The following is a 26,933-nucleotide window of genomic DNA, read 5'->3' as shown; positions in this document are numbered from 1 at the left end:
TTGAAGAGATTCCATGAAGCTCAAATTTGATACTATTATTATTTTATTGCTCTCTGTTTAGAGATGAGAAATGTTTGTCAATCTGCAGGCTTAACTACTCTCATGTATGCTTTGATATTGATGAAAACCATATAGTTCTCTTTAATTTGATTTAAATCCACATAGCTTGGATTCCTTGGCTGGATTTTTGAATTGCAGTATTTTATTTCCATTATTTTCTCCTCTCAACCAAAGATATATGCAGGAAAAATATGAGAAGGCTATGGCTTCGGTTGCTCAGATGGAGAAGAGGGTGGTTATGGCAGAATCAATGCTAGAGGCTACCTTGCAATATGAATCTGGCCAAGCTAAAGCAGTATCTTCTCCAGGGTATATGAGAAACTTTTTTCACATCATATATGTTTTATCTCTTCAATTCCATGGTTTAGATAATTGGCCTGACCAACTAATTCTGCTCAAAAAGCTTATGGAGTGACATATATAAACTATTATAACTGTTTTTTTTTTTCTTTTTTAAATTAGTTTAAAACCTATCCGGTTAATAGTCAATAAGAGGTGGAAATTGAATATGTTGATAATCATTAAGGGTGTCTTTAAAAAAATTTGGACAACCAAGTCTACCAGCAGTGGCCTTGATTACCAACAATAGAATTAAAGTAGATGGTCAGTGTTTCACATCTGTTTAAAATGCCGAATCCTCCATTCTGTACAGTAATTTCCTTGAACCACCTAAAATGTAAGAATGTTGTCACCTTTTTAGCATAGTGGAAACAGATCCCACAACATTTGAGAATGACTCTACCATCATGCTGCTCAAGAGAACCTTCAAATTAGGTTCTCAAACATGGATGAAATTCAATTGTTTTACTTCTCTCTCTCTCTCTGTCTTTTCGGTTTGGTCACTTTCAAGGAAGGACGGTTGTCTACTTTCTTTCTTCTAGAAGGGAATCAGAGCACTGTGACCCTGCATCATGATAAGTCTGTAAAGCTCCACAAACATTTTCTTAGCACCACGTATCCTCTCATTTCATTCACCCTTAACCTTGAAGAAGTGTAACATTGTAATTTTTCATCTCATTCATTCCTCTCTCCTAATCACAAGCCAACATTATGCATGGGGGGGGTGTATCATGTACGTGCTGTGTTGTATAAATGATGTCAACATTGATGTTTATGTACCACTGGCCTAATGCTCATGGATAAAAGTGGGGCCTTATTATTGTACTGTGCTTTTTAGGCCTTTGAAAAACCATGGAGCCCCAGTTGACAGCCCCAAAAGAAAGATAGGTCTATTTGGACTTGGTTGGCCCGACAGAAACAAGGTACACCTGCTTACTTGTACCTGCTTAATATTGGTCAATTCATATGTTGAAAAAGGAGTGTAATTGGGTTTAAAATAAAGATGTTCCGGGATCTGCTTGAAATGAATCACCACATTATACAGTTTGATTGCTGTTTTTATTTTTCTCGTCAATTAGTTCTGAAAGGCAATATACAAGTTATTAATCCGAGTTTCCATGATGCTTGCACCTATACTTCTGTGCTTTCTGTTATCTTTGTCAGTTTCTAAAATTGCATGTGACAGGGAAGGACAAATAATGGGGAGGAGTCCAGCAACAACAATCCACCTACAAGAGATTAAACTGAACCACTCTGCAAAAAGAAGCTAATTCCCAGACCTTAATGAGAATTCAGATGATTAATAGCTTCACTGCCATTACATTCTTGTAAGTTATGGCCTGCAATCTAAGACCTCACTGCCCTGATATTGTTGTGGTTAATTACTTCCCTAAGCTCCCTTGTAGCAATTACACTAGTGGGTAAGGACGTCGAGCCATATTGCTCCTGTATTTACGTCAGTTATATTTTTCCTCTCTAGACAGAGCTGTAAATTATCATTGTTTCAAACAATCAAAGAGGGTTTTTAAAAAAAAACCAGTGATCTCCATTTTCAACAAATTGAGTTCACAGTTCTGTATAAAATGATTTTTTACAGAGCACGTAGCCATGATAGGAAATGTTTTTCGTTAATTCTAATTCTACTGCAATATTCACATGGGTTTCAATTTTTTATGCAAGATTATGTCAATTGATCGATTTTAACTTGAAATAAACTAGAGAATCGTCTAGGACTAGAATTTTAATAAGGCTGAAAACACTCGAGACTGATCAAAATGGGGATTCAAGAAATCAATGAAAACCTCCTTATCTGAAAAAAAAAGAAAAATCCAAGTTGGGTTTACATGTATATTCTGAAAAAGGAGGTGCAAATATTCTCCAATAACAAAAATATAACAGTAAAATTAATAAAAAACACACCTCTTATTTGGCTTTATACAAAATTTGATAAAATCTTCTTAATGCAGCCATAAAGCGTTGACACCAAAATCCTTAGCCTTGTGACTCTTTACGTTCAAGAACACAAAAATTCTTGAAGCATCAATCAGTCTTCCCAAAGCAATTTCCATGGCAGGCATGAAAGTAGCCTAATCAATATTAGAAATGCACGCAACTTTTCACCAATTACACGACCAATCTTAACTTAATCTTCTGGTTCGATCTCTTTCAGATCCGCTACCACCACTGTGCTTTTTATCTCTGTCTCTCTTTGTTCTGGGAGGGGTAACAGGGGCCAGGCGGGGGCTTCTGACCATCTGTGTGTCAGGGTCATATTTTTGAGAAGCAAGGTAAGTCAAAGCAGTGACAACATCAGCAATAACCGGTCGCATATCGGGCTGCTCATGGACACACATTGCCGCAACAGCAAGAGCTTGGTATAAGCCCCTTGAAGGAAATTGACCTTGGAGCTCTGGATCAGCAATATGTGAGAATTTTGTTCGATCTTTGAACAAGGGTCTTGCCTGCCATGAAGTGAAGATTAAAGTTAAATTTGCATAACTTATACAAAGCTAATACTCCTCATCAAAATTTCTTTTGTTATTGCTCGCCATCTATCAGATACTAGTCATGGTTTAGAATAAGGAATTTTACCGTTTATATCTAATATAATTCATTTTCGGAGAAACAGCCAACACTAAATATGAAACAAAGTTTCATCTTATGAATCAATATCCTGTTTCTGCTTCTTACCCATGCAACCAGATTCTGTTCTGCTGCAGCTTTTGAAGCGTCAATTGCTTTCCTGCCAGTAATGATTTCCAGAAGAACAACTCCAAAGCTATACACATCTGATTTTAAAGTCAGTTGACCAGTCATTGCATACTCTGGAGCGCAGTATCCGTAGGTGCCCATAACCCTGGTAGAGACATGGGTGTTATCTCCAACAGGCCCGAGTTTAGCCAAGCCAAAATCAGAGAGCTTTGGATGATATCCTTCGCCAAGCAAAATATTTGAGCATTTTAAATCTCGATATATAACAGGGGGATTAGCTGTGTCATGTAAATACTCTAACCCCCTCGCTGCTCCAGCAGCTATTTTCATTCTTGTATTCCAATCAAGTGGTTTCTTACCAGGTGAAATATCTGCAGAATAGCACAAGAGAACTGAGGTCAAAGCAAGAGAAAGACAAAAAAGTTAAAATAGTGATTATGTGTGGATATCTTAATATTTTGTACCTTGTAAGTGGTCTTCCAAAGATCCTAAAGGCATATATTCATAAACCAAAAGCCTTTGATCTCCATCAGCACAATAACCAATTAGATTAACCAAGTTAGGGTGGTGAAGTAAACTTAACATCAATACTTCAACAAGGAATTCTCTGTTACCCTGCAACCCATTACGATTAAGTTGCTTGATAGCTACAACCTACACCACACACAATAAGAAGTTTCAGAGTGTCAACTTACAGCATATCCACAATCCAGAAAATTACAATGGTGCAGAAACCACAGATTTTAGCAGAAGAAATAAACACATGTGATAATTTTTTAAGCAGTTCACAATTATCTACACTTTTCTAGTAACAGATCCAAAATTTCAAAGTTGACAAACCTGACTAGTACTTTCTAAATGCCCTTTATACACTCTACCAAAACCTCCCTCACCCAAGAGACATTCTGCTCTAAAGTTTTTAGTTGCAGTTGCCAACTCGCGGAATGTAAGTGTCTGGGCTGCAATGTGGTCGGACCCTCCATTTTGAGATGCCTCCTTAACACTCCAGGAGGAATCTGTCTTCAATTTCTCTGAGAACAAATATAAAAGGAATAAATATTATGCCAAGAGCTGAAGCCAAGAAAGATTTAATTCCCACTACAAATGCAACAAAACAGAATCATCGGCAGCTAAATAAAAAACAAAAAAAGCCAAAGACAAGCACCAAAAAGAAAACAAAATTTATATGCATCAATTCCCCATTTGTTAGCTAGAATACTCATTAATGTCTACCTGAAACCCTATGATGCAGTTTCAGAATTCAACCCATTTACAATATATATAAGTAGTGACTAACTAAGATATACTTGATTTATCACTTTAGAATTCGAATCAAGAGATTAGATTCATCAATACTATTAGGGCATAGAAAAGAAAAGATAAGAATCCAGCAACTAAATGACTTCACCTCTAATCTTTAATAACATTAATATGATTGCATAGAAGTTTATTAGCTAGAAATTATAAAACCTAAGAACACTATCAATAGTCCCTACAAACACAGACTAACACAAGTGAATAATTAATAATAAATCAATTAAAAAAATTGCCAAATTATAATCTTTTCCATGCATAACATAATACATCTGAATTACTAGTTTCTGATCAATATAAAACAAACCCATATAAAGTTATACAACAAATAACCCAAAAAAGAGAAAAAAAGACTCAAATAAAATCTTAAACAAAAACAACCCAATGAATCAAATAAAGCATAAAGACAAAAGGGTCACACTGCTTTGAACAAGAACTAAACTTTGAACTCTTTTCGAACTAAATTTATACATACCAGTAACAGAACTGATCCGATCAACAGGCTTCTGGTTCATCTTCATTTTGTTCTTGGCCTTGGCTTTGGCTTTCTTGTTTGAATTACCGGAACAAGGCAGCCATCCCATGTTTATTTTACTGGTTTTATCTTGTTTATTTTTTGGAGATATCTAAAGGGTGTTGAGTCTCTAACTATGCAGACAAAGACGAAGAAGAAGAAGAAGAAGGAATGAATGAATAATTGAAAGACAAAAGAAATTGTAGACACAAGAGATAGAGAGAGCTTGAAATGGAAAGAGCCACCCAACTCGCTCTCCCCTATATACGTTTTATATAACGTTTACTTTTGTTTCACTTTCAAAAATTCGTGATTGGCACAAACGTCGCCCTTTTGGACCATCTTTTGCAACCAAACGGCGCCGTTTGATTCGTTTAGAAATTTTTTTTATCATATACCATCTTTTTAAAATATTCTCTTGAAAAAAAGCTTTTCTAAATTAAATAAAATGATTGAGAAATGGTCAAGTCTCATAAGTCTTTTTAGTAGAAACTAGAAAGCCTTAAATATTTTCTTAAAATTATGAAAAAAATCCTAAAAATATTAAAAAAATAATACTTTTTTGGAAAAACAGTTGATTTGTGGGATAAACTTTAAAAAATAAAAACTTATGTGAAATCATTAATTAGGCAAACCATCAAATCCGGTTGGACTTTTCTCAAAAGGTCCTCTCCATCCAGTGGAAAAAAATAAAAGGAGGACCCCATCTCCCAAAAGTTGACTGCTTCAACTGTTCTTTTCCCCCCTTCTCACTTAATTTATATTTTCCCCTTCACAAATCATACCTGCCCCGCCATTTTCTTCCGTTTGTCCTTTTCTTCTTCTTGCAACCCCTCCAACTATTTCATATAATGTTACTGAAACTGGCAACAGTGCCACTAATTTTTTTTTTAATCAAGGTGATTTTAAGGTTTAAACCTAAAAATTCAAAAAAAAAAGAGCAAACCTTTTTTACTGGTCTGGCCAACCCTTTAGGGTTTACTACCACCATTTTCCCCTATGCTCTAGATTCTATGTTTCAAATTGGTTTATTTCATTTTTTTTTTTCTCTTTAATGTCGGTAATAATTAGGGAGAGTTTGCTACTAGTTAAAGTGACAAGACCAAGACATAGTAGACTGAAATCAAAGGGTGATTGCATAGTTCTCTCTTCACTCCAGTTAGAGGCAATTTTTGTAATATGTTGTATAACTCTTTTAAGTTGATAGTCATAAAATAATGAAGGAAGCAACAGGGTTTCAAATTTTTTGTATTGATATTACTGAGAATCAGGTAATTATTAAGTATAAATTATTGAGTCAATGAAGTTATCTGAAAGACTTGGTCAAGATATTTCCCAGACACAATCCAGAATAAGGTCGAGTTCAAGGGTCCACAATTGGGATAAACATTTGGCTTATAACCAATACATTTGAAAGTAAATTCTTAGGTTAATTTCTTTGTCATGATATCTTCCAAATGGGGACCTTTAACAGCCGTTCATTATAATTTTCCCTTTTTTTATTTCCAGCATTCAAAGTTTTCAGACCAAAACATACTTCAATATTCTTGTCGGATTACATGAAAGCGGCATAAAAGTTGTCATTACTATAATATAATCGGTCATTTTTTTAATTATTCCAGGCATCAAGTCTTTCAACAGGACTTTCTGTAAACAATATTTTTTTGGTTGTCTAAGTACAGGCAGTGTAGCATTAGCCACATTACATCATAATATTTCACATATTAATGGAGGGTTTGGTGGCATAATTATCCAGGACTCAATATTTGAAGTGAAATCTGAAGATACTGTGCAGCATGAAATCTAGCTTTTTCTTGCAGGGTAAAACATCAAATAAGAAACCCCTACTGCACATGAAATTAGATTGTTTTAACTTGTGCCAGGATGATTGATTATGGTAAACAAAACAAAAGGGTATTATTGGAGTTTGGCGTAGGCTCAGAAGTTGAAAGCTTCTCGGCATCTTTATCGGGCCTGCAGATGTTACCAATGTGAATGAATTCCTCAACATGATGGTGGCTATTCTTCGATGTTTTGCATCCCTNAAATCTAGCTTTTTCTTGCAGGGTAAAACATCAAATAAGAAACCCCTACTGCACATGAAATTAGATTGTTTTAACTTGTGCCAGGATGATTGATTATGGTAAACAATACAAAAGGGTATTATTGGAGTTTGGCGTAGGCTCAGAAGTTGAAAGCTTCTCGGCATCTTTATCCGGCCTGCAGAGGTTACCAATGTGAATGAATTCCTCTTCGCAAAGAAGGCATCACCTCAACATGATGGTGGCTATTCTTCGATGTTTTGCATCCCTGCATGTGAATCACATGCAAAGTAACACTCCCCCATTCTTTACCACAAGCTCAACGTACATACAACTTTGAAAGCAACTAGTTGGGAACATAGAAAATTTTGGAAGTTATCTCTTCCAATGAGAAGCATAATTTTCAAACCACGAGGTGAGAACGATATAACAAAAGCTTTTATGTAGAGCCCTACCAAGTCCATGATTCGATATATACGCTGGTTGACTTTAATTCTTGGCCAAGTAATCTGTAAGTAGAGCTTATTAGCTGCCTGCAAAAGCTATGATACGTCCGGGAAATAGGAAGAGATTAATACAGCGTATTGATATATATATTCGGATGAGGCAAGACGGGTTTAATTATTATATGAAGTGGAAAATAAATTAAAAACTGTACTCTAAGCCAGAGGCCTGCAAATGACAGGAAAAAAAGGTTAAAGGACAACTATATATGTCAGCTGCCCAATATCTTGAATTACCCACATATAACTTTCTTCATCAGAAGTCTAATCGGGAACTCACAGGAGGACTATATGGATGATGCAACAAATCAGCCATGACAGACTTCAGAACTGTTACACGCATCTGGTTCCGATACCTTTGAACTCTTTCCAACATGATTTGTCAGATCAAATGCCTTCTTGATATGGTTTCCTTCCACGGTTGCAATCATGGCTTATCTTTACCAGTAGCAGCCGGTGAATCTGATTCAGTGGCCACTGGATTTGTGTTTCTTAGAGGCATATCATGATTATGCTTTCCCTCATATGTAGTAATGAAAGCTCTTGGATCATCTGATGCTCGTTCCACATGCTTCCGCACATTGCACTTAAGATTTGTACATCTGTAGTAACTCCTGCAATATCAAAACTAGCTGTGACTATATCTGGGGAAAGGAAAGTATTCACCACCAAAGAAATATACTGGACCAATTCTAGGGTCTGTGACTGTAACAGTCACTGAAAATGAGTTAGTTCCTATATCATGGAAGATCACCCATATTTGGAAACCTAAAGAGAGGTCAATGCGATTTTTTGAAAGCTCATGGATAGACATGCCAGTTTAAGAGGGGGAAGGTGGGAATTGGCAAGTCTAGCAGAAGAACAATTGCATCTTTCCACAACTGCCCAGAAATTTATATATCAGAAATGACCTAATTCTCAAGATAATGTACTCAGAACTCACAAACTATATATGTAGCAACAAGAGTATATTAATGAACAACAAAACTCATAAAACAGTGATGGAGTCTCAACCTGGGATAAGGATTTCCCTTCACAACCTTCTGGCCGTATTTTCTCCAGCGAAAGCCATCACTCAAAATCTCAGAATCTGTGGAACTTTGCACCACAATGCGGGGCTCTTGTACGCCCTCCTCTGAAATGCCAGCTTCATTAGACTGATTCTCACATTTTCTGGCAAAAACATATCATAATTAGCCATATATCATTAAATCTCATTTTAGATAAATGGAATGATCAGAATTGCAATTTGCAATTTGTGCAGGATATATCAAAGCTTACTGATACAGCGAAAGACTACATGTAGAAAAGAACAATATAAATGAGAATAAAACTAACTTCTGTTATTTTTCTAATAAGCAGTAAAATCAACTTAATAATACGCTAAATATTTTTTTCAAACTATAGTTAGCTCCTTTAAGTCTAAACTTCTGTTTCCTACCTTTTCTTATTTCTGGGTTCATCATCCTCTCCATCCAATCCCTTCTTTCCTTCATCACATTCCCCACTAAGGCCACAAGAATTATCAGAGGTTCCACCAACTGCATTGTTCGCTGTAGGCACAATAGGCTCATACGGTAGAGGAGCTTTGCCTTGATAAGTCGAATGTGCCAATAAACCTACTTCATTCTGATTTTCTACTCTACCTTCTGAACCTTCATTTCTTTCATTCAGATTAGTATTCCATACAGGATTGTTAGCATCTTGACCAGTGCCATCAGATACTAATCCTAGTCCTTGTGTCCCTGATGAGCTCCGCTTAGGGAGCTGAGGCTTTAAATGATTGTGTTCACCCTTGTAGACAATTTCAGCAATTTGCCCATCAAATGACCTCTCAACCTTCTTTTTCACAGGACAGTTTGGGTGCGTGCACTTGTAATAACTTCGTGGGTACTCACTTCCTTTGACTTGCTTTTGCCCATATTTCCTCCAGTTATAGCCATCATATGAAGGTCGATCCCCAGCTATGGCTGGTAAGGCTTTTGGATCCTCCTCCAAGTTCTGAGATGCTATCTTTGAGGATTCAATTGTTTGATCTGCTTCATTACGCAGTGGCACAATCAGGTTAAGGTTTGAGTTAACTTGGGCTCTAAAATTTTGTTTATCTTGACTTTGATGTTGAACACGAGCCTCAACTGATTGCTGTGTTTGTTGACGGCTAGTATTATTAAAGTTTCCCTGGTCAAAACAAAACACAAAAGATTATACTCACACTTCATCATCTCAAAAAAAAAAAAAAAAAAAAAAAAAAAAAAAAAAAAAAAAGGTTTTATAAAGATTGTAGAATTACAACACAAAAAATAATTACCGGCCTTTAATGGACCATCTAGCATGCAGGAAGAAATTAATAAAGAAAGGTATGTCCATCCATTTTACAAGAACACAGAAATTCAATACTGACCATATTAGCCAAGAGAGAAACAGTTGCCTTTGATACAAGCTTCGCCAGTGGCTTATAAACCACAGTGGGTGGTGTACTATCTGATTTTGAAGCTTTGTCGGATGAATTACAAATTGCTGTTCTAGACTGTTCAGCCTGATTTGGTGGAACACGATTCACCACTGGCTTAAACCTCACTGTCTTTGGTCTAATGGCAACAACTGCAGTTTCAGGGCATACAGTAGGTGGTGCCGCATTTATGGCACCTGCTAGGAGCTCTGAGAAAGGCCCAAAAGTGGAACAAGTAGGCCTTGAAGGTACTGGTTTAGCTATAACAACTCTATCTGCTTCTTTGATCTCCATTTTCAATCAAATATGAAATACCAATTACAGTCTAGTGGTGTATCATATGGCAGAGTAGAAAGGACAACTTGGAGTTCTGATCACCTCACTCCCTGAATTCTCAAGTATCCAGACAGCAGCAAAAAATTACAGTCTTTGTTCAGAGATAATTTTACTGAGAAGTATGATCAGTAGACAATAGTTTCTCACTTTGGTTGTCAACTCCAGCTGTGGCTAGAGTACTTCTTTAAACCTGCATTGAAATTGAGTTATTCATAAACTATATAACTGAAGAGTGAAATTTACGAGATAACATTAAAGAAAAATCTGAAGTGTTAATTTATAAATAAATTTACCTTATCCTTTCACTACCCTTTCTAAATAACATTCTTTTCTCTCAGGATTTAATTTTAAATGAATCTTGGTTATTAATTCCTCATTTCCATCATTTATGCATTACCTCAAGGAATAATAGTACACCACCAAACAACAAATGCCCTCATATGCCACTAAAAATACTCTATTGCCTGAATTTGGAACTATAGGCCAACTGCCCAAGGGAAACCCCTCTGCTGTCAGGTTTTTGTAATATTGCAGAGAAGAAGGGAAGCAAACAGACAGAAAGCCATTCAAACAACTTGCAGCATTAGAAGTCATATACTTTCTTTTTAGACGACAGTAAAATAATTTTCCCAATGTTAAAGTTTTCAATTCCTGGATTTACTTTTCCACTTACTAACTAAGCAATTTTATTAGGGGAAAAAAAAAATTTAATGCACTGCATAGAAACAACAACAATTGCAGAACACCATATTGATAAGAGGCACATCAATGAATGCATATCCAACAGATTTCCTGAAATCTTATCTTGGCATTCTGCATAATAACTACTGGATCCTCAACCACACATGCCCTTCTTTGATGATTATTGTTAAACTAACTTCCCCAGTTACTGCTCTGCTATAAATCAACTGGCCAGTACCCAAATTTTTCATAGACAATAGACATAATGATGATTTTCTGCTTCCTAATGTAATCAGCAAACTGGCCAATGCAATCACTGGTTCACCATAACCTCAAAGTTTTTTTAAAAAAGCTTATGTCCTAAACTTGCAATAATCCTTTTAGTTCCTTCTAATTCCCAATATACATAAAGGTTGGTCAGCACTAGAAGAATACAAGTATTGGAGAAACTAGCACAATTTTCCACTGAAAATTCACATCTAATAAACCTTATGGTCATAAATCAATTTGCAACATCTCCCCAAGTTTAACAGGATACAAGAACTACCACGAATCATCTCAAATGGATCATTTTCGATCTAAAACTTGAATTGACCACAGATAAACTACAGAGAGAAAAAAACAAAAGTTATAAGAAAATTAACTTATCTTAAAAAAATATTAAAAACAATATATATCACAGAATCACCCACCAAATCTTCTGCTATTTATATGTCTTATCTAAAAATAAATAAATAAAGAGAGAGCACCAAGATTGTGAAGAAGGCATAGAACTTAAAAGTTGCAATATTTAAAACGAAACCGAAAGAAAAAGCATAACCAAGCCCTAGAAACACTAAAAACAGTAGCCATCTAAAGTACATAGAAACATCTACTAAAAAAATCCCAAGCAGCATTTAGCTTGAAGAAACAGAAAAATGAAGAAAGAAGAAAGAAGAAAGGAAGTGAAAACTAACCAGAATGTTTATGACTAACAAACTAAGAAGCTACTTTGCTTCTATGAAATCTCATACTTTTCTCATTTTCTTTAATCACTTTAACCTGCACTAGAGCACCAAAAATTCAATAAACAAAAAAACATATAACATAAAATAATTATTATTAAAACGTGACACAAATAAAAGAACTCTACCTCGTTTACAGAGAAACCTTAGTTATTTGCATTCACTTGTTCCGTGTCTAGATGGAGTTGTCTTGTTCTAGCTACAAACGAAAAAAAAGATGCAAACTTTTCAATGGTAATTCGTTTCCAAGGTAATTAAACAGTAACCCTTTTTATAAAACCAGAAAAAAAACAATAAAAAACTCACACAGAAAGCAGAAAGATTTGAAAGCGTTTGGAATAAGAAAGTGAAAACTGTTGATAGTTTGACAGAAGAGAAGAGAAGAAGAAGAAAAAACAAGAGAAATGGTATTAAAAGAATAAAAATTTTGTGATAAGGGAATTAAAAAGAAAAGAAATTTGGATTTAGTAATAACAGTTTTGTCTTAGAGAAGAGGTGATTGGGTGGCGTTCGTTGGTGCCATGAATTAAAGGCAAAGGGCTATCAGAGTACGCCCAACTAACCGCCTCTGTTTCTCTGTTGACTCTCATATCTTTCTTTTATTTTTCCATCTCTTTTCTTCTCTTGCTCTATAAAAAATGGAAACCATGTCCCACGAATCCTTGGCGCGTGTAATATATCACTTCAATTTTAAACTAAACGACTATATACTTTAAAATATATATACATATAAAAAAAAAAAAAAAAAAAAAATAGTTTGTAAAATGAAGAGGGAAATAATATAACCCCCAGCAAACTTTAGTTACCAAACTTTGCAAAACTAAAGTTTGTTGGTTCTGAAATTATGTCAGCAAGAAAACTAATTTTTTTTTTTTTAATCATCGGGGCGTTCAAGTCAGCTTACGCACACCTCAATTAATCACTCTAAATCCTAAAAGTAACTATTATGTTGATATATCTAGAGGCAATACCAAAACTCTTAACGAGATGTTTATTTGTTATGTTGGGGTTCTAATAGTTAAATTTTAAAAACTCTCTCTCTCTCTCTCTCTCTCTCTCTCTCTCTCTCTCTCTCGCTCGTAATAAATATTCATTTTCTACTTAGTTAGGGTTCTGGGAACTTCAAAGCATGGTTATCAAATCGTGTATCGAAACCTAATTTTTTGAATCGTGTATCACGTATCGTATCGTATCGTAAAATATGCCTTTTTCAAAAAAATTAATAAATAATCAAAATTTTCTAAAAATTAATATATCCCCAAGATTAATTAAAATTTTTGTGGTATTATTGACTTAAATTACGGTATTACATAATCAAAATTAATCACAAAATTCTAAGATGAATGTCAATATCTATACTCCACTTATTTATTATTATCATGTAAATGGGCAATACATATTCCTCTTCACTTCCTCCATGAAAAAATAAGTAATTTTTGGATAGGTTTTATTGAATCGGTTGGGTGACCCAGGTTTGACCCGAATTTTTTTTGGACCTTTGGCTCAAATTAAAAGTCGTATTGATTTATACGATATTTTTAGGATACAAACGAATACGTATCGTATCGTAGGATACATATCAACGTATCTAATAGTTTAGGATACACTCTCTGATAGTATCGTTGGCGACCTGTATCGAATCGTACGTATGATACGTATCGGGTATCGTAGGATACTAACACCCATGCTTCTAAGTTGTAAGTTCCATGTTGGGGGATTTGGAGTTGGGACCCCTAGCTTTTGTGACAAATATCAATGTTTGTGTTGTATCATTATCAAGGGGATTTTTTAAAGTTGACATGACAATAAAATCATACTTATTTAGCATCAAAATGAGAATATTAAAGTATAATATTATGTATATTAACCCCAAGGGTTGGCTTGACGTCAAGTAAGTTTGTTTCATTTTTTGAGTTTGGGTTTAAATCTTGGGCTACCTACAAAATTATAGCTTACTTATCTTTGACTTACAGGGTATTCAATGACCCTAATGATAGTTAAGTGTGCACAAACTGGTCCGAACACCTGGTTATAAAAAAAGAAAATATATTATTCAGAATAGTTAAAAACTTCTCAAAATGTAATCTAAAAGGGAATCTAATAAACATTCTAACTCCATTTCAAAGAAGAAAGAACAGTAACACAACCATAGTTCCAATAGAATTACAAGTAATGAACCAATATTTCAAAGAACCCAATTGGAATTGAACAAAATTTCAACAAAAGGCAACGCCTATTTCAACCTCTTTACTACTACATTTCCCTATAATTGACAAAACCAAGTTGATAAAAGTAAACTGCTAATTGAGATGTAATTCAATGGTTGGATTTTAATTTAAGTAAATTTAATTGGGGTTTATGAATGTTTGAAACGGCATCTGAAACAATTGAAGAAGGGGGTTGTTTGATTTTTGAATAATAAATAGTTTAATATTTAAATTAAAAAAATAAAACAAAAAAGGGAATTAGTTGAGGATTGAAGAGTAGAAAGTTAGTTGGGGGGACACGTGAGAAGGTGGGTTGTACTTGTAACTTGTGTCTTGTGAGACTACTGAACTGAAATTCTAAGGGCTGTGACTGGTAGTTGTGTTCTGTTCCCTCACGTGCCATTTTATTATATTTTATTTTACCGGCTATTTCATGCAATTCAATTTTTCTCAAATTCAATGCATATAGTGGACTTTTCACATCAATCTAGAAAGTGGGCATGTCTCATTTTCTTTTTTTTTTTTAACTTACTGGAATAAATCTTATAAAGTAATATACATATAATTTTATTTTTTTTAATGATCGACCATCAGGGTATCCAGATAAACTTACACACATCTCAACTAGTTCTTGGGGACCAAAAAACTATCGACCGAGAAAGAACTCAAGTGACTACCTCTATTAGCATCCAAGGAAAGATTTAAACTCAAGATCTCTTAAGTAATATACTCAAAAGTCCTTATCGAATCACTTGATTATCCCAAAATAGTTACATACATACATACATATAAATTTTTACATGCAAATTGAATGAAAGAAGTTAAATAATTTATATTTTTAAAGTTATTAAAACATTATTATATGAAAACAAGATATTTGTCATTAGTGTATGGAGTTAGTAGTACCACCGGACCCATGAATCTGTATACTTATGAAAGAAAAATATAAAATAATGCAAGTGATGTAACACTACAAAGTAATGATTTTTATATTATTTATCATATTGTTTACCCATTACTTTATTAAAATTTTATAATTCTACTTAAAATGATTAAATTATTCGTACTAATATTTAGGGCATATGCCAGGTCATAACTTTTTTCGTATTTATTTAAATAAATAAATACAACAAAAGACCATACCTGGCAATAATATTACATTAATGCATTTATTGATAGGAAAAATAATTTTGAATTTCTTTACCAAACTTATTTTGAGTTAAATATGATGCCTATTCTGGACTTTAACATCTCATAGACAATAATATCATCTTTGAATCCGACACTTTCAATCATCACTAAAAACAATTGCCCATTTAATTTAATAAAACCTTGTCCGTACAACGTTGTATTCATGATTATAATTATGAGTTCAATTTATGATATTTATATTAAACTTTACTTTTGATTTTTTTTTTAATATATTTATGCAGTAATTTTACAAGTTTTGGCCATAATAGAACTTGCACAACTAATAAGTTTAAGGCTTAGTTTAAGATTTTCGTTGTTTTTCCTGTAATCATTTATGGGTTAATTTAAAAATACTCTATTAGGTGTTTTTTTTATTTAATTTTAAAATAACTTTTGATTTTAGGATATGAGATATGAACAGTACAAAAGATCATAATTTGTGTTTTTATTTAAATATATTATATTTTATATCTTAAACAAATTTAAAAAATAAAATATCCAAAAACTAGTTAACGCAATTGTCGACCAACTCTCAACGAGTGACATGACACCACCAAGTTTATCAAATCATCGATCGATGATCTATTCAATATGCCGACAGTTTTGGCCATAATAGAACTTGCACAATTAATAAGTTTAAGACTTAATTTGAGATTGTCATTGTTTTTCCTATAATCATTTATGGCTTAATTTTGAAAATACTCTATTAGGTGTTTGTTTTATTTAATTTTAAAACTACTTTCGATTTTCGGATATCAAATATGAACAATACAAAAAGATCATAATTTCTATTTTTATTTAAATATATTATATTTTATATCTTAAACAAATTTAAAAAATAAAATATCCAAAAACTAGTCGATGCAATTGTCGACCAACTGCCAGCGAGTGACATGACACCACCAAGTTTATCAAATCATTGATCGATGATCTATTCAATATGCCGACAGTTTTACCATATCAGTCTACGCTACACCGTAGTAGACAGTTGCGACACATCGTCACGTTATTTAAACAAACCATTTGCATTATTGCCTAGATCGCCAACCGACAATTATAACGGTGTCGTAGGTGTAATCACACTACCATTGAAATCCTTCAATAAAATAAATTATAGAAGAAGTAGATTGTCCCATAATTACTTTTAAAATGTGTTCACCAAACACATTTTAGATTATTGCTTGAGAAATAAATGATTATAAAAGAAGCTACAACAAGCCCTAACTCTTGTTTAAAGTGCATTTTGAAATAAATTCAATCATTATATTACAATTAATTAAAATAGCTTCTTAATAATTACTACTGTAAATATTAATCATCCTAAACTATAATTGAAATAAATAATTTATATTTAAAGTGCATTTTGAAAATAGTTTTTTAATAATTAAATTAATGAAAATACAAATATATTATTGGTATTCTATAGTTTTTTTTTTTTTTTAAAAAAACAAATGATTATACATGCTCCGTCAAATCTGTTGTATTAAACCGTCTATATTACTATAAAAAATAATTACACTTGGGTCTCGTTAAGATATGCGTAAGTTGATTCGAATATGGAAAGCGGAGTACAACAAATTTGAATCCTAATAAATGGATTGGACCAAGTAATAAATATTTTGGGACCATAAATTATGTAGTAATAACTTTTGGTAGCTGCGTACTGTTTGATGTTGAATCATGAATGTGCCAACAACCAAAAGCTCACTTCACCTAACACATTTGCATGCCAAGTATTTTCACATTTTATATCATATTTTCAGTTTATAAGTTAATCCCCTGATGTTTTATAAATAACCAAAATATCCTTGAAGTTGAGTTTAATACTAAACAATCTTGTAGGGAGGAAAATAAAATAAACCCATGACATAAATCTCTTTGCTTTTCAAGTTTTAGGATTTAAAAAAAGGACAAAAAGAAAATTCGATAGATATTTGTAAACTCATAACTCATAATAGTGTATATTCTAACAATTCACTAACATTCCATTGAAGAAGGGGAGTTTTTGTTGAAGAAAATTCGATAGATATTTGTAAACTCACAATAGTATATATTCTAATAATTCACTAACATTCCATTGACGATAAACTTCTTTTTGTTATTACATCAAACTTCAGGGTGCAATAATTTTTTTTTAAACTCTTATATTATTGTTAAGAGTTAACGACTTTTTTCCACCCAAATAATGGTTTAATGACACTTTTCCACACACAAACTTTTAAAATACAATTTTACTATCTAAATTTATATTCTGACGACGAACAGAGAGCAAACTTGATCTAGGTTGTTGAGGTTTTTGAAGAGAGAATGTCGATAAGTTTTTTGGTGGTGGAAGATTGGATTTTAGTAGTTAGGATTGATTGGAATTTGACTTGAGAGAGCTGGCTATGTAAACCCTAATTGCTCAATTGCAGAAGATGAGCGGGGTCAACAAGAGTAAGGTTTGAAAGAGTTTTGATAAGTGATGATTGAGAAAACAAATGATAATGGTATAGGCTCCGTTTGGTTCACAATTTTGTATTTTTGGGAAAAGTTTTTTGAAAAAAGTTAAAAAAAAAGTTGAATTGGACGAGTATTACGATGTAGGATTTACAAATTAATGAAATATCTCCTATGTTTGTTTTTTACAAAATACCCCCTATAATAAAACATTAAAAGTTAACAAAAACACCCCCAACCCACCCTCAAATACGGACAGCCGGCCACCACCGCCGGAGGGTGGCCGGAGTCGCCGTATCGACGCATGACCGGCTGGATCTTGCCGTTCGTGCACCGATATGGCCTTTTCCGGCTAGATCCGTGGTGGATCTGGCCGACAAAGGCCAGATCTACGGCTAGATCTGGCCATTGACGGCCAGATCTGGTCGTATTTGCTATTCAACGATGGCCAACAAACGGTCGTCGTTGATGGTCAACGACGACCGTTTGTTGGCCATCGTTACCGACTGGTTACTGCCAAAGATCTGGCCGTCAACGGCCAGATCTTTGGCCTTAGATCTGGCCGAAAAAGGCTAGATCGGCGCACTACCGGCCAGATTCAGCCGGTAGTGCGCCATCCTACCAGATTCTGATCATTTTCCGGCAGTGGTGGTCGGAATCTGGTAAATGTGGATTGTTGGAGTGTTTTTACAATTTTTTAAAAAATATTTAGGAGTATTTAATTAAATTAACAAATTTAGGGGGTTTAAAGAAAGTTGAATAATATTGGGAGTTTTTGAGTATTTTACTGTTTAACATTTTTAGGAATACTAAAAATAATATTCCTAAAATACAACCAAACGAAGTCATAGAGTTGCAATAATACCGAAATCAAAAACTGAATATAAATACGAACAATAAAATGATATTTTAAAAATTTAGAAAAAAATAAAATAAAATAAAAAATGCCATTAAGACATTAATTGGGTGGGAAAAAGTCGGTTACTCTATTGGTAATTCGGTCTCTGGTCCCTAGGCCTTGGTACATGGCTTCTTGTTTTTGTAGTTATCTGTCTTGTCTTATACACCCAACATGTTCCTAGATTCTATTAAGCTAATTTGCTGCTTTTTATACCCTTCCCGTTTGTCAGGAGCATCAGTCCTCTTTCTATTTTCACTAAATCTTTAGACAGGTTTCACAACCAATCTTGACTCACTTTGACTCAAATCTTCCTGGTTTGAATAATACTATCTCACCATTTAAATTAAAAATAAATTGAAGTGGATAATATAACATGTATCTAAAATTATCATGTGATATTATTCTTATATTTTGGTAAAGAAATTTAATAACAAATACAATCAGGATTTATCTGATTCAAGTATTATTCATCAAATATATCAATGAATTATTTAAAATTTTACGAAATTCTTTTCTACTGAATTCCAACAAAAAAAAAATAACCTTGGACTATGCTATGCGACCATTGAAACGACACTAATATCACAATACTGGCCTTCGATTCTCAATCTTACAAGTTTCTGTCCCACACCTGCCTAAGTATCTTCAAAGATTAATTTGTTCAACTCCTACATACAAGATGTACTCCCTTTACCATGTAATGACAAAATGTTTGTGATGAAGGTAAAATACATTGTTTTCAAACCTGGACCGGACAACCTCCAATCGGGACCTGACAACCTCTCGGTTGAGTTACCATTTTTTACTATTTACCAATCCCTAATTGATAGCTGGTGAACGAGGGATTACTAGTGCGAGGTTAGAGGACTTTATAAGTGAAGGTAGTGGTTCAAAGGGTGAATCAGATTGAATTTTGCGGAATAAACCGAAATTTACAAAAAATTCAACCAATATGGGAGTCAAGACCGACGAAAGAGGGCTACCAAGTGCTAGGGTTAAAGAGTTTTTCAGAGTGGAGGTCGATGGTTTAGGTGGTAAGTTTGATTGAATTTTGGAGTCAAATTGGCCAAAAAAATAAACCAATCAAGACGTTATACACAAGTCATAGTCGACAAACGAGGGGCTACCAAACTTCGGGTTAGAGGAGTTTTGTAGAGGATGGTGGTTAAGTGGTGGTGTCGGATTGATTTTGGCCGACGGAATCAGCCGAAATTTGGCCAGAAAGTCAAAACCCAATGATAACAGGGTATATTATTATTTCAAACCGAGTTTGATTCGTGAGTTTTGAAGGTGTGTTTGCAAGATTTTAAACTTTTTGGACATCGAAACCATCGGTTAACCGGTCAGACTGGTACCCGATGGCCTACCGAGTCCCTTAATGGGTCAGTTTAAAAACAATGGTAAAATATCATCTTGTTGGATACTGATGTGAATTTTAGTACTACAACTATATTTAGAATATAAAACTCTTAAGATAAAAGGTGAAAAAGATTTCAATTGAAATCAATCCTAATTCTAAAATAAACTAACCGGACGAAATTAAAAGATAATTAACCGAACTCAATTCATTTTCTCCTGCATCAAGTGATAATATGAGAACGAACTATATTCCTCCGGGAAGAGCTTAAAACTGACAAGTCCATAGGAAAAAAAAGAGGGGTCTTATAAATATTCTATTGCTTTACCAGGTTTAAGAAGACCAACACACAAAGTAAAAGGGTTTTAACTGAAGACGGTTGCCCCTTTTAAGAGGGGTCGCCTTACTCTACAAGTAACAATTGAAGTCCACAACAATAAAATACAGTTCAAAATGTCTAGATAGCATTTTCAAACAACTTTAAGAACAAATTCTTTCTCTGAATGCTTGGGAAACGTTTACTTGATGCACATTTTACTGATAAAAAGCAGATAAAATCTGTGCACAATGTCAGGAGGAGGGTTGAGCTAGCTGTCTGCGTCCCTGCTTGTGTTCTTGTTTGCAGTCTGCCGCACAAATTGTCCCAGTCGTTGTTCTGCTAGCCTCTTCCTACTTTGGTACCGAACCTGCAAATAATAATGATACAAAAATTATAAACTCAAGTTCTCAAGGGAATAAGAATTCATGATATTACTGACAGACAGGAAATAGGTTGCTTTTAATTGCTCAATAGTGTACTTTCTGAAAAGGTTTGATGAAGTAAGATCTGCATCACCTGTATCACTTGCTAGAGTTTTGAATAATAAATTAGTCATAGCAACATTCAATCCCACAATCAATGAGCAAAGAGGCAAATGCGAGCAACTCACCATGCACAGCAAATAGCAAGGTTAATAAAGCCTAGGATAAACTACCCCTTGAAAAGGCATGTAACCACCAGAGAACCAATAGACTACCACTATACTTCACAGCATATGAAATTCTTCGATCATCTCATGAAAGTGGCAACTTCAAAAATCCATGTTTTGAATTCTCATTGCCAATCAACACAGGAGAAAGAAAAATGCCAATAGCTTAATTAAAAATAAGATGCAGAAAGAGAAGAGAAAAAGGACAAAAAGCATGGATACAAATGAAAAAACAGAATGTTATCAAAGAGATGAGAAAACAAAACCCAAATGAAGGAATAAAAGCAACTAAATATCAGGTACCCTTTTCCGATAACATCTCTCCTTTCTCTTCTGGCGAAACTTGGTCAAGGCAGCTTCCCTCTGGCTGAACTTATTTTGATCAACTCTGCTTCCACTGCCACTGCCACTGCCAGTCCCACAGCCACTGCCACTTGCATCGCCACTTTCACTTTTATCAGCAACCCCGTTATCACTTTCTATGTTCATCCCTCCTGCATTCATAGCAGTACTGCTCCCATTTTGCCCATTGCTCCCGTGGTTACTGCCTGAGGTACTTCCATTGACACTGTGATTTCTAGCATTACCTTCAACTAGTCCACCCAACGCATTGGATGACCCACAATGTGGAACAGTTGCAGCCATTTTCTTTAATGATAAAAGATCATGGTCATGTGGCAGCTGTTGCTGTTGCAGGTTGTAGATAAGATGGTGACAGTTATCATAATGGTGAGTGAGGTGCTGAATTTGGAGTTCTTGGTCTTCGTCCCACGGTTGAGCCAAACTTGAGGCAGCCATCACACTCTCCCCCTTATCTGATGCAACATGGTGAGGGCCACATAAATGGTTATTTTTCATAGGCTGGAAAGGATATGATTGATTCAAACGGTTGATTGTGGATGAAACTTCTGATTTATTCTTCAGAAGCACTGGCTTAATAAAAGCATTATTAGTGGTGGAACCCAAATCCATGTTGTTGCTACCTGCATTTAAGGACTGATGGAGAATATCCCCGCTTGAATGAGATTGAATATCACAAATTGCTCCCTTTTTGGCTACTTCTAAGCTATTGTCAACCTGAGAAGCACTTGCAACATTCCCGCCAGGACCCTTATTTGTATTTGAGGTCGCATTATACCTGCATAGAGACAATCTTCACATTATGAGCAAAACTACTCAGGGTTTAACTATTATGGATATGACATTTGTTCCAGAGCTCAAATAAAAATTACAGGTCCTTATCACTTATACCTGGAAAAGGCTGAAGAGTCAGAACGTCTCAAGACATTACGGTCAACCTGAACTGTCATCCCAATGTCTTTGACTCCTCTAAGTCTCTTTAAACTGAGCTCAAGGGATGGTAGTTCTACGGAATCCTTTATCACTTTACTGTTGTCATCTAGGATCTCGGAAATTCTATTTTGGGCTTCATACTCTGCATTATTCTTCTCAGGATCAGTAATCTTGGTGATGACGCCTATTAGATTAGCAGCTTCATATTTCATTTTGCTGGATGGACTCTCACTCTTTAGGTCCAGCTGTCCTCTATCAATTGGCTCAAAAAATTTACTAGAGTCCACCTCAAGGTGATTATTTTGTTTTGTGCCAACACATTTGATTGGAACCTCACTTGAGTACTCAAGTTGTAAATCTAGACCTCTATGCACACCTAAATTTAGGTCTCTGCCCATTGAAATATTGTCTGAAAATTTTTTATTAAAAAAAAAGAAGAGAGAACGAATATTTTTCACCACGAAAAGAAGCTGAAAAGCATAGATAAAGAAAGTATTAAAGATCCAAATATTTTCATGCATACCAAGTTTTTCCTCATGTTCATGGCACTCCTCTGCTTCAGTCACAGGGATCCTTCTATTATCAGATACTTCAGCATTTAAGTGGATAACTTGGGCACAAGTACTATCAGGGCACTCAGCGACTTGACCACATGGTGAAATGGGTCCGGGACCATCGAATTTTACTTGTTTAGTCCAAGAGCTCTGCAAAATGAAATAATACTTTTCCAGTGCCTCCAAGAGACCAATTTGTATTAACTATTTGTTCTAATAACTTTGAGATGAATTCGGGTTTTGCAGACCCTCACAAAAGCTCAAACATAAACTCATCAATATTGCAGTCTCATAAAAAGAAGTCTAATTTATAACACAGTGGACAAGCCAAGTAAACTTTTGGCTACTAACCCTCTTCATATATGAAAAACCAGAGGCTGCATAAAGAAGAGCCTGAAGCAAATTAAAATGAAAAAACTTATATAATATTTTATCTTTATATGAAAAAAATTGAAAATGAAATTATTGATGATTGTGAAATCAATCAGTGCATATTTAGATACATCTGAGAATAGAGGTATTAAAATTAAACCAATGACAGCTTTAACAAAACCAGTTGGTCTTCTGCACTATATGGAAAAAGAGATTAGATGACAGGTATAAACCACACATGAACTTCTAATTATTTCATGGACCCATAGTACCTGAGTACCGCTCCCATCATCACTTCCATCCCCAACATTTAAACCGATGCTCCCATTATCTTCCTCATCATTGCTACCTGTGTTGTTGTCTGATTTTTCAACACTTTTTGATTTTACAGATTTTTGAGTTTGTGTGCCACTTTCGCTTCCACTACCACTAGACTGAAAGAGGCTAAAATTAGTGATAGAAGAAAGAAAGGTATAATATTTGAAATGTAATCTGAAATTAGAAGTACATTTAACCACTAACCATGAAGATAAAACAATAAGTATAATCTTGGAAATATAATGTTCTCTCAAAATTTGTGAAGCTGTCAAGTAGATGAGGACCCTATATCTCGTTACAGCAGAAACTAGAATGTCTATGTCTGAAGCAGAAAGTTTTACTTACACTATGGCATCTTCTCCAAACATGCTGCCAAAGGTTCTTAAGCTCATTCTTTCGTATAGGCTTCACTAAAAAGTCGACAGCACCTTTCGAAAAACACTTAAAGACCAAACTTATGGAGTCAAGAGATGACATCACTGCACACAGATCTCACCAGAAGTAGTAAAAATGTATCTAATCGGACAATATTAAGGAAAAATAATCATAAATTACCAATTAAATAATTGATAAAATGTCAACTGAATTCAGTGGTAAATTAACATAGAAAAAAGGACGGAACTTACTAATTACAGGAACATTTTTGCGTGTTTTGTGGTTCATAATCTTACACAAAAGACCAATTCCTGATAAGCAAGGCATTGCTACTTCAGTTAAGACAATGTTAATATGATTGGTCAAATCCTCCAATATCTTCCATGCTTGTAATCCGTTCGTTGCTTCAGTAACTGGAAATATTAAAATGAATGTTGTAGTTAACAAATAAAACAGATAGGAAGTGTGAACTGGAGAAACAATAAATATCGTGTCAAATGATTAGCAGATACATAGTTTTGAGAAACTTTTTTCCACCGGCATATAGAAGTATCACAGAGAAGCTAAGCAAGAGGCTGTTGTGATGCAATGAGTATAATTATGGCCAAATAAACAATAATAAGACTTGGAGTAATGTATTTTGCAGCTAGGCCTAGCATAGTTTGACAATTTGAGCTCATGAATGTACAGACTTAGATGTCATCCTCATCTAAGCCTAAACAATTCTATTAATAGCCCTAGATATAATTCCTAAAGGTTACACTGTATAGTTTCTTCAATACAGAAATTCTAAACTCTTACATTTCTATTCTTCACTTCTCTCTTTCTTCTATCTTCTTTTATACTTTCTATCTCATTTCCTCTCCTTTCTCTCTATTCCTCTTATTGAAAAGAACAACATTGCAAAGACAATAACTCAAAAAGTGGACAGTTCCTCAAAAATGTAACAAGCTCAAGATTTAACAATTGATCCTGCTCAAATAAAATTAGCCAAAACATAAAATAAAAAAATAGCATGTGATAAAAATGATAAACATTTGCATGTACAAGATCACAAGAGAACATTTATATGATAGCAAGAGCTTTAGATATATGTTTGTGGGTACTAGCTAATTTGGTTAGTTAGTTAGTTAGGTCTCTTGGGATTATACAACAGGTCTTGAGATCGAATCTCGCTCACACCAAAGTGAGAAGGGTTTGGTTTAATTTGCAAGTGTGAGGTATTTGTTAATATAAAATCAAAGTATAACTTAGTCTCAAACACCAGGCCTTCAACTATCAAACAAGACTCAACATAACATGTACTAAATTACCAACCTTCATAACTGCAATTGCGCAGCAGCGCAGCTACAACATAGCGTGTAGAATCGTCATTCTCCACAAGCAGAACCTTGAGGGATCTCAAATGGAGAAACCGCTCCCAACAAACCATTGCCGCTTGAGGCTGTTGCTGTGACACTTGCAGCACAGCCGATGCCTGAACAGTCCCTCCACAGCCATCTTTCACATTCTCAGCATTCTTATTGTCTTTCAACTGACCGTCATCATGCGATCCTTGTTCACCCACAACCATATCTCTCTTGCTCCCATCTTGCAAATGATGATTTAGTTCCTGCAACTCTTTGTCCCTGGTGCCATCAACTTTCATCTGGACACTCCCTGTCAATCAGATTCAAAAAGACTGATAATAATGAAGGTCCAAGATCATAACAGTGAAAAACCTTCTTCAAACCGCGAAACAAATAGCACATATCTTCCTCTTCAAAAATCCAACCTAAGTAAATGCACACAGCTCAATTACAAGCCTGGAATCATGGCGTATGCAATGACACAAAAATCAGGTCTATGAGTATATTTACACAAATGCCACCAATAAGTCAACTTGTGCTTAATCAGTTCCTCCGAAACAAATAACCTGCTTCTCCCCTGTTAGAACAGAGTGGCCTGTGAGAAAAAATAAAATCAATCTCAACCAAACCAGAGAACCACTAGCAGTTACTTTCAGGGAAAAAAAGCAAAACAAAACACTCAGAACCGCAAAAACAATCTAAAAGAGAGCACAAAAACTACAATTCTAATTCCTAAAATCAACCAAAACTTCAAAATCTCAAAGTTACTAGTATAACCGAAATTACATAAGCATGGATCAATACCCTACTCTCAAAAGTCAAAAGATAAAGAGAATCGACTATCACATCAATTTAGATCCACAACATAATGAAAACCCAAAAAAAGCATCAATCAAGCACTAGTCTCAAAACTTTCAACACAACACATAATCATTAATATCTCTTCAACAAAACATAACCAAAACTTAAAGAAAGGAAATCAAATAAGCTCACCACTGATGGTAATGAACTGAAATTCAAAACATTAAAAAATCAGACTCTAAAATTTCGAAATTTTAAAAATTATAACTATAGATATTACCTCAAAAGCTTCGTTAACCACCGTTAATGAGCTCGATTGAGCCGAAGTGTACTTGAGTTATAAACATTGCAGAGAACAAACAATAATGTCAAAGCATGATTTTAATTTTAATTTTTTTTTCTTTTTTTTTTTTGAAATGATTGCGGTCAAAAACAGGCGGACTAAGAAGAGAAAAAAATGGGCGACCTTTTGTTTAGGGGGAAACAACGAAGCTACGGATACCGAAAAACTTACACCGAAATTATGTACTGGCCTACGTATATTAGGGGCATAAATTTTTTATCATTTTTTTTTCTAATGAATGGTCATCCATCAAATTTGGACGACCGTTCACTCACATAAACTCTCGTCCATACTATATGGTCAGGGGTCCATAAACCAGGGACGACTGTCCCCATTTAAAGAACGACCATTCCTGAATAAAATACAATAAAAAAATTTTTTAAACATTAAGGACGACCGTCCATCCATTATGGATGGGTGTCCCTTTATTTTGGATGGGCGTTCGTAAATAAGGGACGCCCGTCCTTAATCAAAATATGAAAATAAAAATAAAAATAAAACTTTGGGGACA

General features: G+C 34.5%; 4 protein-coding genes across 14 annotated transcripts in view; 1 reads left to right on the top strand and 3 right to left on the bottom strand.

Moving 5' to 3' along the window:
• The window catches only part of LOC116127705 (ecotropic viral integration site 5 protein homolog), a 32,211-nt gene extending 30,152 nt beyond the window's left edge, over positions 1-2,059 (top strand). Inside the window, exons 16-18 of the mRNA XM_031413345.1 lie at positions 245-369; positions 1,238-1,322; positions 1,586-2,059. Coding sequence (XP_031269205.1) covers positions 245-369; positions 1,238-1,322; positions 1,586-1,642 — 267 coding nt within the window. The 3' untranslated portion in view covers positions 1,643-2,059. The remainder of the gene's footprint in view (positions 1-244; positions 370-1,237; positions 1,323-1,585) is intronic.
• Positions 2,060-2,210: 151 nt separating this feature from the next.
• Positions 2,211-5,192, bottom strand: LOC116127708 (probable serine/threonine-protein kinase PBL7). Its single transcript, XM_031413348.1, has 5 exons — positions 4,901-5,192; positions 3,952-4,142; positions 3,576-3,765; positions 3,091-3,482; positions 2,211-2,861 (listed from the first exon to the last, which is right to left on the bottom strand). Exons 1-5 carry the CDS (start codon positions 5,007-5,009, stop codon positions 2,538-2,540), a joined length of 1,206 nt encoding a protein of 401 aa, XP_031269208.1. The 5' UTR covers positions 5,010-5,192; the 3' UTR covers positions 2,211-2,537.
• A 2,357-nt stretch (positions 5,193-7,549) lies between these two features.
• On the bottom strand, positions 7,550-12,232 carry LOC116127707 (WRKY transcription factor 44). 2 transcript variants are annotated; one of them, XM_031413347.1, is made up of 7 exons: positions 12,083-12,232; positions 11,907-11,991; positions 11,498-11,555; positions 9,886-10,459; positions 8,926-9,662; positions 8,499-8,657; positions 7,550-8,098 (listed from the first exon to the last, which is right to left on the bottom strand). In XM_031413347.1, exons 4-7 carry the CDS (start codon positions 10,225-10,227, stop codon positions 7,912-7,914), a joined length of 1,425 nt encoding a protein of 474 aa, XP_031269207.1. In that variant the 5' UTR covers positions 10,228-10,459; positions 11,498-11,555; positions 11,907-11,991; positions 12,083-12,232; the 3' UTR covers positions 7,550-7,911. The 2 variants fall into 2 exon arrangements, with proteins under 2 accessions (XP_031269207.1, XP_031269206.1); XM_031413346.1 differs by lacking the exon at positions 11,498-11,555.
• An 8,102-nt stretch (positions 12,233-20,334) lies between these two features.
• Positions 20,335-26,592, bottom strand: LOC116127698 (two-component response regulator-like APRR7). 10 transcript variants are annotated; one of them, XM_031413334.1, is made up of 10 exons: positions 26,360-26,592; positions 25,704-25,873; positions 25,247-25,588; positions 24,181-24,342; positions 23,900-24,033; positions 23,509-23,670; positions 22,834-23,014; positions 22,269-22,719; positions 21,321-22,155; positions 20,335-20,735 (listed from the first exon to the last, which is right to left on the bottom strand). In XM_031413334.1, exons 3-10 carry the CDS (start codon positions 25,575-25,577, stop codon positions 20,637-20,639), a joined length of 2,355 nt encoding a protein of 784 aa, XP_031269194.1. In that variant the 5' UTR covers positions 25,578-25,588; positions 25,704-25,873; positions 26,360-26,592; the 3' UTR covers positions 20,335-20,636. The 10 variants fall into 10 exon arrangements, with proteins under 10 accessions (XP_031269194.1, XP_031269193.1, XP_031269196.1 ...); XM_031413333.1 differs by having other exon boundaries at positions 25,247-25,703; positions 25,789-25,873; XM_031413336.1 differs by having other exon boundaries at positions 25,789-25,873.
• Between the last annotated feature and the right edge of the window lie 341 nt (positions 26,593-26,933).

The sequence above is a fragment of the Pistacia vera genome, unplaced genomic scaffold, assembly GCF_008641045.1.
Source record: "Pistacia vera cultivar Batoury unplaced genomic scaffold, PisVer_v2 Contig194, whole genome shotgun sequence".
In the NCBI taxonomy this organism is placed as follows: Eukaryota; Viridiplantae; Streptophyta; class Magnoliopsida; order Sapindales; family Anacardiaceae; genus Pistacia; species Pistacia vera.
This window is presented reverse-complemented; position numbering and strand designations above follow the sequence as displayed.